Source organism: Pelodiscus sinensis, chromosome 4 (assembly GCF_052426305.1).
Source record: "Pelodiscus sinensis isolate ZL-2025 chromosome 4, ASM5242630v1, whole genome shotgun sequence".
NCBI classification, from domain to species: domain Eukaryota; kingdom Metazoa; phylum Chordata; order Testudines; family Trionychidae; genus Pelodiscus; species Pelodiscus sinensis.
This window is the reverse complement of record NC_143055.1, coordinates 94,655,451-94,670,864: the sequence shown is the minus strand read 5'-3', so window position 1 is coordinate 94,670,864 and position 15,414 is coordinate 94,655,451. Positions and strand designations below refer to the sequence as shown.

General features: G+C 37.5%; 1 protein-coding gene across 7 annotated transcripts in view; it reads right to left on the bottom strand.

Moving 5' to 3' along the window:
• Nucleotides 1-6,792: 6,792 nt before the first annotated feature.
• GAB1 (GRB2 associated binding protein 1) overlaps nt 6,793-15,414 on the bottom strand; it is a 131,758-nt gene continuing 123,136 nt past the window's right edge. For 5 of the 7 annotated variants that reach the window (XM_025189015.3, XM_025189016.3, XM_006131771.3 and 2 more), the window contains 4 exons: nt 13,369-13,462; nt 12,951-13,074; nt 10,138-10,260; nt 6,793-8,656 (listed from right to left, as the gene is read on the bottom strand). In XM_025189015.3, coding sequence (XP_025044800.1) covers nt 8,498-8,656; nt 10,138-10,260; nt 12,951-13,074; nt 13,369-13,462 — 500 coding nt within the window. In that variant the 3' untranslated portion in view covers nt 6,793-8,497. Of the gene's footprint in view, nt 8,657-10,137; nt 10,261-10,914; nt 10,991-12,950; nt 13,075-13,368; nt 13,463-15,414 lie in introns of all 7 variants that reach the window. The other 2 variants (XM_075929893.2, XM_075929895.2) reach the window with 1 other exon arrangement.

The window sequence follows — 15,414 nt, the reverse complement described above, 5'->3', positions numbered from 1 at the left end:
CCGCTTTTGAAAATGTGATTGGAAGATATGCAAATTAGCACCAAATTTGCATATCGCCTTTAAAAAAAACAGTCTAGACGTGCCCTTTGAGTACCAGTGGTTTGAACTTTTTACTCTTGATATGTTAATTATTGCTAACTATAGGTTGATCCTCTCTAATCTGGTACTCTTCAGACCTGACCAATTCCAAACAAGAGAATTTTACAAACAAGAGGAGATCAATATTGTCTAGCAGCATTACCGACACTTCCACTGCTTACTGGTCTGTTAAGAGGACATTTAGAGGTAAATTAGAGCTAAATAACAGCACAGAACACTGAGAGTTGGACTGGTGGTTTGTAAACAAACTAGATGGGATCATGGGAAACTTGGCCACACCTATGAAAAGTGCACATCTGTCTAACTAAAATAATTCTGGACGACAGATGTTCCCAGACCAGAGTTCTGGAGTAGAGAAGTTTAACCTGTAATTTAAAAACTCATTTTGAAAATATACCATAGCTTTGTAGTGTGTATTATATACTTGTATTTTTGTAAACTGGCCACGATGTGCAACCTTGAGGGAAGCCTCAATGGAAAGACCAAGATTGAATGACTCTCTCACAAGAGAGTCTCCTGTCATCTGAAGAAGTGGGTTGTGCCCACGAAATCTCATGATATCATCTACATGTTTTGTTAGTCTTTAATCTGCTACTAGACTATTTGTTGTTTAAGTTTTTTCCTCTCACAAGGTGCAGATCAGGCTGGAGGCACTAAGGCAGGGCCGTGTGGGGAAATCTGCAGTTTCCCTAACTTATATGTTGTTTTGTTAACAGAAGATATCTTCTCAAGGCTGTCAGTTTGGCACTTTTCATTAGCATGAGGAGGAGAGAAAAAGTCCCAAAAAGAAGCATTTGATTGTCTGACAAAGTTTCCCGCTACGTAGCTATAACATTTCTAGTCATGTGGCTATCCAACATAATTACAGGTTAGGGAACCAAGAGCCAATATTCTCTCTGAATGATACCATCCATGAAAGTATTCGTAAAGACTACATAATTTAAAAACCTATTGACTTAAAAAATTTCCCTCACTGGCACACTTTGTATCAAATAAGTAAAAATAGGACATTATTCATATTATTGGCCCCACCCCATTTTGCCAATTGAAGAAGAAGGGGAAACACAGAGCAACTTTTAAACACAATTAACATGCTATCTTTCAGTAACAAATACTCGGTATTTTAAACATCAGCACCCTCATCTGTAGATAAGTTTTAAAAATAGGTTGACCAAAACATGCCTTTCAGTACAATAATTTAGAGAAAATATTAAAAGTCTTTATGCAAGCTTTTTGTTCTGAATCCAGAACTATCTATATTTCCCTTATTTTGAAACAGAAAACAATTTTTAAAAGTCATAATTACACCTTGAGAAGTATGATTTTATTTGATGCTATACTTCTTATGTGCAGGAGTTCCATTTTCAGTATAATATCACAAAGGCAATCAAGGCATCTAGGTACACAGTATAACAATGCACTTTTTCTCACCACCCACACCACTGAAAGGCAGTTGGAAAAAGCAGCAGACCGCATATTTTAAAACCTTTTATATAACAATGTTCAAACTTTAATGGATCTTTTCAAACTGAATATACAACATGTTCTCATTTTCTTTTTTTTCCAGGCATAATTTAACCAGGAAGGGCTTAGACACAATGCTGGGTGCTATTAAATACCCTAAGGTATATAGAAAATGTGCTGATTGGTTGAAGGTAATAACTTTGAAAGTTGGCTAGAAAATTAAATTTGACAGACTTCATTATAAGCAGCTTTGATGCCCATATTGTATACGCCTCTGAATAATTTTTTTTTCAATAGACTAAAATCAATTACCTTTTTTATTATTTCAGTTTTAAGTTATTTTCTTCTTGGCTCTTAACAGAAAAGGAAAGGCACTGGTTAATGCTATATTATTTAGAAACAGGAAAATCTCTTGACTGGGAAGCATTGCATAACACACTGTAGTTGAATTTGAATTTACCAAAGTGCTTTTAGTTTATTATATCTTGAGCGTACACATTACATTGCAAAATTCATTTTAAATAGCTAGAAGAACAAAAAGTCAACAAGATGAATTTAATCTGAAAAAGGACGAAAGAGAAATTCTTGGTAGGTAATTTAAACTAGTCTACTACTTCTGTGAGCAAATTCCCAAATGAAATCTTGGCAGTTATGTCCCTAGAGATTTTCTTTGAAGGAGAAACTAAAAGTGAAATACAATGCAAACAGCAGTAGCTTATCCCTTCACCTGAAGGCACACCTTTCAACTAGTCCCATATCTCACCCACCTCCTGTCATCCCACTTCTGGTACTGTAAATCACCTTCATCAGAAGAAATGCTCAATCATTAAAAAAAATAGATTGTAGGAAACTATTCATGTCAAAGAAATTAATCAACATCTCAAACTTTCATCCTTTTTTTAAAAATTGTGTCCCACCTTTTGGCCCTTGAGACAGGTTGAAAATGATAACCTACAGATACTTTACTGCTTGCTAAGTTTTAAAAACCAGTTTGGCTCTATTTCATCCATGCCAATTAAAATGATTTTCTACAGAGAGAGTAACTGTTGGACAAAAATGCACACTTTTCCGGACTCATTTTCTGGATGATACTGCCACATTGAAGACAGGCAAGAAAGAAACCTTTATGAAAGTGTTTAGTGCCATAACCTGGAACCATTGAGCAAATGAGGAAAGCACGGAGTATGCTCTTCACAACTTAGTATGCCTTTAGATATTAATCAGTTGTTCTGATATTACAGGTGAAAATCCAAACTAATTAAGTTAGAATATAACAGGCTTGCAAAACTATTCCCTCGAACATGTGCGTGTGGGGGTTTTTTGTTTTTGCAATAGGCAAGTGAATATCATTCAGTTTTTCATACAAAATTGTAATGGTAAAAAAGGGGAAACAAGATTTGTCTGTGGGCCGATATTTTTTTAGGGCAATTTTGTAAGATTGCAATTTAACACTAACAGCTGTGAATTCTACTTAAAGTCAGAAATACTTTCAACACAGTGGACTGACACAATCAGTATTACCGTATATTCCGGCGTACAAGACGACCTCTGATGTTAAAAAACATCCCCCAAAAATCGGGGGTCGTCTTGTACGCCGGATGCCCCGCCGCCGGAGCCCCTCCGCGGCTTTGAAAGCCTCGGGGGAAGCCGGCGGCGGGGCATCCCAGGCGCGCATGGGCTGCCCCCCCGCCGGAGCCCCTCCGCGCCGCCGCGGAGGGGCTCCGGCGGGGGGGCAGCCCATGCGCGCCTGGGATGCCCCCCCGCCGGCTTCTCCCGAGGCTTTCAAAGCCGCGGAGGGGCTCCGGCGGGGGGGCAGCCCATGCGCGCCTGGGATGCCCCCCCGCCGGCTTCCCCCGAGGCTTTCAAAGCCGCGGAGGGGCTCCGGCGGGGGGGCAGCCCATGAGCGCCTGGGATGCCCCGCCGCCGGCTTCCCCCGAGGCTTTCAAAGCCGCGGAGGGGCTCCGGCGGTGGGGGGGGGGGGGCAGCCCAGGTGCTCCTGGCGGCTTTGCTCCTGGTGCCTCTGGTCTGCTGGGGACCATCTCCAGCAGACCAGGGACACCGGGAGCAAAGGAGGCGGAGGGGCGCTGGGGTATAAGATGAAACCCTATCTTTTAATTAAAAAGATAGGGGGTCGTCTTATACACCCAGTCGCCCTATACGCCGGAAAATACGGTAGCTCATAATACAGCAGGGAGTCTTTAGACTTGCCTGTGGCCCCCATTTAGCTAAATGAAGCAATGAAATCGAAATTACATTATTAAAATAGCAATACTATGTTACATCTCATAAGCCATGTGTGTGGCAGTGTCAAAACTGCCACAAGTGAAGAGACTGCCAAACAAGCTTCATTTAATAAAATAAATTTCTCAAGTGAGTTAGAATATATTAATGAACACACTTCTGCATCTCCACCTTTTTCCATTAGGGCCACTTTATAGGCCTTCCACACAGCAGAAACACTGTACAGTAAAACTCCAATAGTCCGGCATCCTATAGTCCGGCACTCCTGATAGTCCAGCATCAAAATGGCAAGAGCCTAGTGAGTGAGCTTCGGCAAAAAATTAGTTACAAGGTAACAGCGGCAGCAGCTGAACTGAGCAAAAAGGGTAAAAAAGGCTTTAAAAAACTAAAACATTACAGTATACTGTATACAGTATGTACAATAAAAAGGGTTAAGAACACTTTATATACAGTATATAATGTATACAGTGTGTATATATATATATATATATATATATATATATAAAAAAAAACCATTTTATAGTACCTCCTGATAGTCCGGCATATCTGATAATCTGGCACCACGTAGGTCCCATAGGTTCCGGATTATCGGAAGTCTACTGTATTTTGCAGTTTGTACATTTCAACAGCTTGTGAGGAAATACACTTAATAAGCAACAATTTATGAAATGTGGCCATTAGTACTTAATAAAAAAGAAACTTAAGATGATGCCCTTTGGTGCCACTGAAATACGAGCATTTTTGAAGTCAGCTTCTTAGTACTCTAAGTACCACATAGTTTTTAGTTTTCATGAATTTCCTTTTGATTTGTTTTTCTCTCTCTCTCCTGTAAGAATGAGTAATCCTGTGGCACCTTAGATATTAACAAATATATATATATAGTATCACGAGCTTTCGTAGGCACAAGACTACTCATTTTTAAAGTTACAGACTAACATGGCTACCCTTCTGAGACACTTTCTTCTGTAATAGACCAATATATACATTTTTAAAAACTGCCAAAAAGAGTCAGAATTCTATTTAGTGTCTAACGCAAACAAGGAGGCATCACAAGGAAGAGGGAAACTATGAGAAGATTTGCTAAAGAAGTGCCAAATTTCAGTCTAAGAAGAAACCAACTCTTAGCATGAAACTCTCTTAGCATGAAACTGAAAAATATTTTTGAGTTGCATCCATCCAGTAATTCACAATATACTATAGCAACAAAGCAAGTTGAAGCTTACCTGTTCCTTTAAAAAATCTTAACACATAACCAAGACAAACTTCTATTGCATTCATACCTATTGAGGTCCTTAAAATAGCACCTATTACTATAATACCTGAGTACCTGTATAAAGTTAATAACCAAAAAACACAATAGGCCATTATTCTAACTTTTCCTCTGCTTCCTCTAAATTTAAAATTCAACAGATATAAAAAAGTCAGATTCACAGCAGCAGAACAGATGAGCGTGACAACTAACAGGCAGCATACAATCCTACTTTAGTTATGTTATTAGAAACAAAGTACACAATACAGTACCACCCTTACTTTCAACATCCTTGAGGCAGTACAAGCTGACAATAATGTCATACCAAAAATTAATATAAAAAATATATTAAAATACAGAACAGCCAAGAAAACCACAACAATATTGTTTGAAAAGCCTTATATCCATGCTATGTGCAGAGTCTGAAGCTGGTCCTTGATTGTTTTTCGAAAGAAAAACGATAAATACTCAAATTCTGCTCATCGAAACTTAGATCATGGATGTTCTTGAATGAAAAAGTTTAATGTAATGGGAGCTGTAACTCAAGTGAGAATGTAAGTGCACCACAAAGTATGCCTTTTGTCTAGTCAAAGAGGGCTGACATTTTCAACTTTGTGTACCTGAAATTAAGCATTGAAGCCAAAAGGAATCAGAGGTGCTCAGAACTTCTGAAAAATCATTTATTTTAGGTATTTAAATATTGATATGGGTGCCCAAATTTAGGAAACCCAGGTTAAAAAATAAATGGCCCTAAAGCACTAAAATGGTGAAAAGAATCACAGAAATTTTTCAATTGCTACTTGTCTGCTAAGAAGAATACTGGAGTTAAAAATGTATATATGACAGTGGCAAATCCCGACGGGGCCACACTGTCAGGGAATGAAGGAGAGGAGAAAGGGGAGGGAGAAATGCTCTTTTATAAACACCTCCTCCCGCCCTGAATTCTCCCACCCGTCAAGAGAATTGAAAGAAAACTCTGAATTTCAACCCAGTGTTTGAGGCCTCCTCAATGTGTATTTCCATACGAGGGTATAATTTGGCCCTGAACCCCCTTCATAATAGCCCTTTGAAAAGCACCACATTTATTGTTCAGGATAAATAAAAGGTCTGATTCTCCACTAAAACCAGTTTAAAACTGAAATAACTCCAGTGAAGTTCTGAACACTTGCGTGGGATTGGTATGAGATGTGAATTAGCTCCCACCGTCTCTTCTTTAATAGTGTGTATCCATAAAATTAGAAATTAGAATCCCAAATAAGACTACCCCATATTACTTGGACTACCAAATGCATGCTTTGCTTACACATGCTTCATCTGCAGGAAAGTTTGCTCACCAGCAAAAATAATTATGCACGGTAACACATCAATCCTTGAAAGTAATTTGCATTAGGGTAATCCTAATATAATTGTTCCCTTTATTTTTAAAGACATAATCAGACCATAGTTTCACTCAAAACCATGGCATTACTTCCGCTGGCTTCAGCAGTCAGGAATTTGGTCCAATTTTTCAGTTTGGTGGTTTTTTTCATCAGCAACTGGCTTTTAAAAATATTTTAGGTTAAGGTTCTTAAAAGTACTGTATTATATCTAAAATCTAGCATGTTCACAGAAAAATCTCTGTTTGGTAATGTAGGTACTTTCCCCATATAACTTAATTTTTATTGTTTTGTGATTTAATTTGACAGAGGTTACACATCAAAATTGAACAATTTGATTTATTTAAAATTCACCTCAAAATGCACTGTATTTAGATTTTTATTTAAAAAAAGAACATTGAAAGCATCAAAATATTACTAATTTAAAAAGAACCCTTGTTAAAAATAAAACAGTTTACATATTGTAGATTGGAAAAAAAAACTATGGTAGATTAGGCACAGTACTAAGGCTATCATGACAGAAAACAAGACTAACACACATATACACTCATTCAACATTTAAAAGTCTGGACAAAGAGACAATTTATTTAAAGGCATCTGTGTAAAAAAAGGTGTTAGTCAATTTTCAATCCAGACATAATAAATTTAAGTCATTAATGTATCTGAAGAAAAACTATTTTCTTCCTGACATCTAAAATATGTTTCTAAACCAAGGCAGAGTGTTTTTGGACCTGGGATAGTGAATGAAAAGGATCACAGTATACAAAGCTTTAAATCCTGTACCAGGAAAAAGCAACAAGGGATCACTTAGGCATAGTATCTATTTAAAAAAAACAGATATTAAATATCAGTTGCATAGGGATCTAAATATAAGGCCAAGCAGGAAATTAAGTAAAATAAAGATTTAGGAAGGGCACTATCGTGTCTAAACATAGTATTTCCATTTGAGTTCTATCTAATTCAAAAATCACAGTATCGTGCTAGTACTACAAACAATGAATGTCAAACTGTCCCATTAATTTCAAAATGAAAACCAACATTAGGACTTCTAAGAAATATAAAATTAAATTCGTTGTCTATACCTGATCAGTGTATTAGCACAGCGGTGCTTGGTACGTACCTGATTATTTATATATTCTACCTCCTGTAAATAATATCTAGGTTACTACTTGTTAATAAGTGTGAGATCACAACATTACTGCATGCCATCACTGGTCTGCAGGTTTACTTGATAATTAATTGTTCAATCTTTAAAAGTGTAAGATCCCACCCTGCAGAATCTTCACCCAATCAATACAGAACACTGTCATTAATAAAATACAACAGACATTCACCACTAATAACTAATGTTTAAGCCAGAATACTAGATCCTAAAATCAATATAGTTCATTATTATCAACTCACAGCAATTTTTGTTAGGAAGGTAACCTGTAGACTTCCAAATATTCTTTGCATGTATTAAATATAAAACAGTATTTAACTAAAGTTTATCTGTTGACATTTCAAGTACATTATTAAATTGTGACACTACTTCTACTAAATCATTTGTAAGTAGTTAAAATGTAGTTCAAACATTAATATCCGTATTGACAAGTAGCTTAATTAACCTAGTATTGTAATGTATAGTAGTGTAAGAGAAAATTCTTAAAGTGAATTCGGCATTAAAGTTCATTAACTGCAAATACCTGAACCAACATTTTAACTAAAAAAAGTGCATAAACATAGTAATACTACAAATGTGTTAAATGAAGAACAAAAGGTTTTTCTGGGAGCCAAGCAATACTATTTTTACACATTATTTACATTTTATGAATTATCCAGAGACCACAGGGCACAATTTTAAATCTCAAGATTTCCTTGATGATATATTTAAAACATCTTCTTGCTTAGATTTCTTTGATGTATTTTAAGCCTCCATTGACTTCCATCTATTAATTCAAAAAGCTACACACCAGTGAACTGTCAAGTACTGTTCAGTCCAGGACCATGGCAGTTATGGTTCTGTATTTCATCAACATTCATTGTGATAAATGACACTTCTTTTGTTTTTTGAGAAATAGTAGAATTTTCATTTTACACTTTTAGTTGGGGTTTCAGATTCTGTAGACTGCCTCCCATCAGTCCAGGCTTCTCGTGTACTCTTCAATGCTAGTGTTTTCTGTTGGTCAACCACAACATAATCCACTCTTTCATCTGCCACACTGCTCCCTGAACCACTGCTTTTTTTCTGGAAAGGGGAGAGTGACAAAACAGTAAATTAACATATATTTACAATAAAATGAACTCAGGTTCATTTGCAACAGAGCTATGAGTGTAGTAAATATTAAAAAAAATAATACTACATTTAGTGAGTACTGCCTACTCTACTAAACATACTGCATGTGCTTTCACTTATACCTGAGAACAATAAAACAGTGAAAGACATTTCTGATAAAAACTTAGATTTTGTAACAAGACAGCAGACAACACTGATGTATACATAGCTCACAATTTTGCTGATATTTGAAAAAATACAACTGAGAGTTGACAGCCACAGGAGAATCTGAGCAGGAAGGACTAGGTAAGATATACAGGCAGTCCCCGGGTTACGTACAAGATAGGGACTATAGGTTTGTTCTTAAGTTGAATTTGTATGTAAGTCGAAACTGGCTCCAGATTCAGCCGCTGCTGAAACTGATCAGCGTCTGACTACAGGAAGCCCTAGGCAGAGTTGCTCTGCCCCCGGCTTCCTGGAATCAGCCGCTGATCAGTTTCAACAGCGGCTGAATCTGGACTCCTGGGACAGAACAGCTGGGGCACTGCCGGGTAGGTCCCCGCAGGACCAACCCGGCAGCACCCCAGCTGCTCTATCCCAGGCGTCCTGCAACAAAAGCCTGGTCTGCTGGGGGGGGGGGGGGGGCGGCGCACTAGTTGCGCCCCCTCCCCCCCAGCAGACCAGGGAGACCCGAGCAAAGCCGCGGAGGCGCAGAGGTCCTGCCGCCTCTGCGGCTTTGCTCCTGTCGCCCTGCTGTGCTGGGGGAGTCCCCCCCAGCAGACCAGGGAGACCCGAGCAAAGCCGCACAGGCGGCGGGGTCCCCCGCCTCTGCGGCTTTGCTCCTGTCTCCCTGCTGTGCTGGGGGGGAGTCCCCCCCCCCAGCACAGCAGGGAGACCCGAGCAAAGCCGCACAGGCGGCGGGACCCTGCTGCCCGTGCGGCTTTGCTCCTTTGCCCGGGAGCAAAGCCGCACAGGCAGCGGGGTCCCCCGCCTTTGTGGCTTTGCTCCGGGGCAAAAGAGCAAAGCCGCACGGGTAGCGGGGTCCCGCCGCCTGTGCGGCTTTGCTCGGGTCTCCCTGCTGTGCTGGGGGGGGGAGTCCCCCCCAGCACAGCAGGGAGACAGGAGCAAAGTCGCAGAGGCAGGGGACCCCGCCGCCTGTGCGGCTTTGCTCCGGGGCAAAGGAGCAAAGCCGCACGGGCAGCGGGGTCCCGCCGCCTGTGCGGCTTTGCTCGGGTCTCCCTGCTGTACTGGGGAGTCCCCCCCAGCACACCAGGGAGACCCGGAGCAGCTTTTCTTGCCCCGGAGGACGTGGTGAAGTTGCTGGTTTGCCTTTTTTTTTTTTTTTTTAAACTGAGTAGGAGATTCCAGTTTAAATTTGCAACAACTCATATATTCTTCATGCAAAACAGTTTTGTACATTAGATCAGTCTTTTTTTAACAGTTATTGCATTTACCTTACGAGGTGGAGTAGATTTCCCAGAATCTAGATCCAGATCTAAATATTCTACTTGTTTATCTCCTTTGGGTTTTACCACAGGGCTACTTCCTCCGTCAAGACTGTTGCTGCCAAACAAAATCTGAAAATATAATAAAAATAGTCAAATCAGCAACAATGAACATTCTAATATTCTACTTAGTCTATAAAACACTAATATCTAAACAGTCCAGATTTGGGAATTCAACAAGGAAATCTTCTGGTGTGGTAAATAATGCATAGTTTATAGTCTATTCTTAATAAACTAACAATATTCAAAATAAAAATTAAGTTTAACTAATGTTGATCTTGGGACACAGAGTCAAAAGACTGGAGGGGAGGAGGGGGAGTCAAGCTTCAGATAGACACTCCAAAAAGATTGTGTCTAATTCTGACACACAAAAACTAGCTAAACATATTGTATAGATTTTCTGATTGACACTATGTGTCTCAAGTTTAATATTACTTAAATAAAAACTTTTGTATTTCACTGTATTTCAATTAATAGTCATTCGATAAAAACCCAGCCTTATAATATTAGTAAAGTTTTGACCAAAAAAACCAAAAAACCCAACCCCTTTGCATTTCATTCAAAAGCTATCATTGTAACTAATTTGAAAATCCAAAAGAATTAATCAGTCGATAAAACTGCAAAGGTTTATTCTAGCTCTAGAAAATTTGGACAGGACTGCCTAAAATGAACTAAATTATATTGCATTAACCTTGTTTTCAATTAGCCCAGATTTTACCACCTCACCTCCTCTGTCCTCTCCCAGCCTGATCCCTCCCTCTTAACAGGTGTTATAGGAACAGTACAATAGAAGGACTCTTCTCTAAAAGATAAAGAAAAAAAAAGGAAGACAGAGGGCAGCAGTCAGCAAAAAAAGAAGAGCAGGCAGAAGGAAAGACAGGGTAAGGCTGACAGCAACTTGAAAGGAAATGCTGAATATTGTTTATTTAACTAAATTAAACAGAAGTATGACATGTGGGAATAAGATATATTAAAGTCAATGACAGAAAAGGATGAGAAAATTATGAACCCTTTTTAAGTTGTAGCTGAATCAATGAAAAATTTCCAAAATTTTATATAATATCAGTGCATTTTATAAACCTAATACTTTATAGCCATCTCAAAAATCACTGGGGAAAAAAACCCAATGCTTGAAGAGTTGATTTAGGTGGGGGCTTGTTCAGTTTTGTTTTTTAAATATTCCAGTACACAATTTATTCCATTATCACCAATGCCTCAATTAAGCATATGAGTTTTTACGAACATCTTTCTAAGGGCTTTACTGTAGTTCATATATAAAGTATGTTTTATTGCCTATATCATTGTTTCTGGCATGTGAAAAACATTAATCTTTATGTAGAAAAGGGTCTATATTTCACTCAATTCCAAAAGCAGGATGTGTCCATTAAAAACAAACCCACAAAGTCTTAAAATATAGTTAAAAGAACAAAAAGGATTTGATACCAAAACCTAGACAAATGAGAGATGTATGAAGATAGAAAATTTTATGAGCAATGGACCATCCTCTAGCTATGAAATTAAATGCATTTGTTTAAGTTTAAAATTAAATTTCTTAAGCAGCATCTTGGTCTAGTGACCTGAACACAGATCAGGAAAAAGAAATGCCTGATTTCTAATTCTGATTCTGCAATTAATTTGCTGCATAGCTTAAGGTAATTTACAACCACTGTGTCTCAGTTTCACCATCTGAAAATGGGACCTATCACTGCTTACTTACCAGTAACTCCTTAACAGGGCTGTTGTGAGGATCAGTTAATGCTTGCACAGTGCTTTAAAGTATTACTATTTGTATTTTAATTCCTACTAAATAAGAATCTAAGCAGCACTTATATATAAGTGATGAGGAAAATATAAAAACTTAAAATAGCTATTACATGCCCAAGTTGAAAAGTTTGGCTACAGATATCATGAACTTTCCCAAAGTTCAAGAGTGCTCTGAACTCTGTTTTGGCTTAGGAATGTACTAACCTTTTATTTTAAAATGCAACTACAAATTCTGTTTCTATTTGGGTAAAACATGCATCACTCATGATACATTTGGTGAACACCTTAATGTAATGTACACACAGTTAGCAACTTCTATACTCTATCTGATGTGAGCAAGTGAAATGAAATTCAGTTCACTTTTTCTAACAATTTCTTGGATAACTATACTAAAAGCAAATTGCTATCTGAAGAAATACAGACACAATATAATCATTATTATTTTATCTTATATATAAAATACCTATTTTTTTAAAAAAGGAGTATAATAAACATACATATTTTTAGAAGAACTTGAAGAAATATTAATGGAGATGTCTTACGACTTTTTTGTTCCTTCTTATGTTTCTTGCAAATATGTTTAATTGCAACATTTCTTTTTCAAAAGGCCTCTGGTATAGCTTGAGAATACTAGCATTATTTATTTCCACTGAAACAGATTACTTACTGATGCATAGCTCAGGAACAATAATTACAGAAAGGAGAAGACAGAGAGCTTGAGAAAGAATGTATTTTAAATCACTCTGTTCAAAGATGTCTTACTCTCAACATATATGGTAGACATACTAACCTTACTCTTTAGTGAGCAACTCTACTCTGAACTCTCTCACTCCTACAATGTTAAAACAAAGCTAAAATTATAGGAAGAAAAAAGCTTTCTTTTTGTTTGGATGCAGAAAATGTAAAGAAAAGTTTGCCGACTGGAAGAAGGATTTGTGTTTGCATGATTTAAAAGGACTGCACAGGAAGAGAGTAGTTAAGATGTAGATTTTACATACTGGGTCTTCAGTGGACAGATTTGGATTCATGGATACATAATTCTCTTCACTGTCGTGCGAGTCACTGCTGGAAGTTGTGCTATGAACTGAATCCGGTCTGGGAGACATAGGAAACCTGGAGGAGCTAATTACCAGGAATTATTTTACAAACAATCAAACTAGAATATTTTAAAACTCCTGGTAAACAAAGAAAAAAGTATATTAGAACTTAAAACTCATAGTCAACTTTACCACAATTGAGTTTTCAGGTTATGTACTGTCCTTTTTATTTTACAAATTATATTAATTATATGTACACATCTAACACATGCTTGCACATATGGCTGTGTGCGCACGCGCGCACACACACACACACACACACACACACACACATCAGTCTGCTAGAAACACCGAAAAAGAAAAGATCACAGAGACTTACTCTCGTGCAAAACTTCTGGTGATAGGAGACCTAACGGGGGCTTGCAATTCTTCCCATTCTGGCAGAGGTTTTATTTCTAGTGGAGCTGGTTTTACTATATAAACAAACAAACAAACAATCTTAAAGCACAGAACATTTGAAAACAAATATAAATTCAGCGGCTATTTCAAGGCTAACAATGCATAAAAATCAATATAATTCGTTTTATTTTAAGTCACCATTAAGTGAAAAATTTCCACATAAATTGCAAAATACACCTCTCAGGAAATTTGGTTTATTTCTGAAAGGTTTCTGAACCACTGTGTTATAAACTTTCCAGAATAATAATGATGTTGATAATGAATGCCTCCACTAATTGAGAATTTTGAAAGCTGAAGATCAACATGAGAATCTATTCTGAAAATGGCACTCTCAGATTCTAAATTTTTTGTGCCACAATGACTTATCAAATTGGCTCAGTTCATAAGTAAAAAACTAGGGGTATAGTTTTGGTTGCTAGCCTTTTATTTAAAAAAAACTGCTGGCCCTGAAAACTCTATATTTGAAATATTTTCTTGGCTCACGCAACTTTGTCAATGAGAAAGACTCTGAAGACCCAGTTCTGCATTCACGCATTTGCAACCTCATTATTAAGGTGGTAGAGGTAAAAGCGAGGCATTTAACTGGAATTTTTAGTTAAATTGATGAGGCATGAATCAGAATAGAATCCAGCTTCCATAGGTATTTTAGTTTTCTGTAGTGCTTAACTTGAGAGAAAAGGATAAGAAACATTCCACCACCATTAACCTCAGGTGATAGGATTCTGAGAAATGTGTCATTTTTACACAATTTACAGTGTAAATCCATACCATAAACTAAAAATGAAATTAAGAATAAGTAATCTGAGCTGTGCAAACAAACACCAATGGATTTCTCTATTGCAAGACTTGTAAGGAAGGCTCTTAACCATTAATCTTAGTTTTTAATCATACTTGCGATTTAAAATACAGTTATGAGTGATTAATACATTATTATTATTATTATTTTCACAAAACAGACAAAATTAAATATCAGCTACACAGGATTGTTGACAGCCCATCTGACTGTTGTCAGATCAACCTACTTACCAATATCCAACATCAGACAACTGAAATTTAGTTAATCTGCAGTGAAGCCTGTAAAAGTGGCCACTTGTGGGACTGACAAAAATCAACTGCTTAACAGAGGTACTCTTATAAGAGGGAGCAGAACTTACTCTCTACAGATAGGGGACTATTTTCAGACAGTTTTAGGATTAAAGGGTATCTAAAAACGTCAGCCCTTGGTACAGATTTCAAAGTAAATATGTTTTTAAAAATGAAATGCTACAGATAAATAATTATTGGGCTTACTCACACCAAACCTTTCTCTACTGCAGTTAAAACCTACATGTAGCTCAGTGGGTATCAGCACACATCAGTAACTTATGATGAACCAGGTTCTGCTATCTTAATTCATGCTTAGCAATGTCTTATTTAACAGGCAGTCCCATTGATTTAAAACAATCCCAATAATTTATTTCCATGAACTGCTTTAGGAATAAGGTGCCATGCAGAGTGAGTTAGGGTGGAAGAACTAAATTTATCTAAGCAACAAACACACTACTGGATGAGTGGCTAGGGTGGATGCCACCACAGTTCAAAAGCTTTATAAGGCATGAGGCTGAATAGCCGCTACAATCAACAGCCCAAATTCAACTACTGTAGACATGTAATAAGATCTTGAGTCAAAGCCCACTGAAATCAGCACGTCAGTCTATCTATGTCAATAGGCTTTGGTTCAAGCCCTAAATGCATCTGATGAAGCATGCTTAAAAATAAGTTTGCCATTTGTATGTATTTGTCCTAGCCCATGTGACTGTACTCAATACCTGCACAGTTACTGCTTATAATGAGCCAGTCAGACCCGACCTTCAAAATACTCATTAAAAATGTAAATGAAATCACTGTATTAATATGATCAATCTTCTGCTGCACCTTGACATCTGGTTAACAGCAGATTAATTACCTATGACATTTATGTTATCTC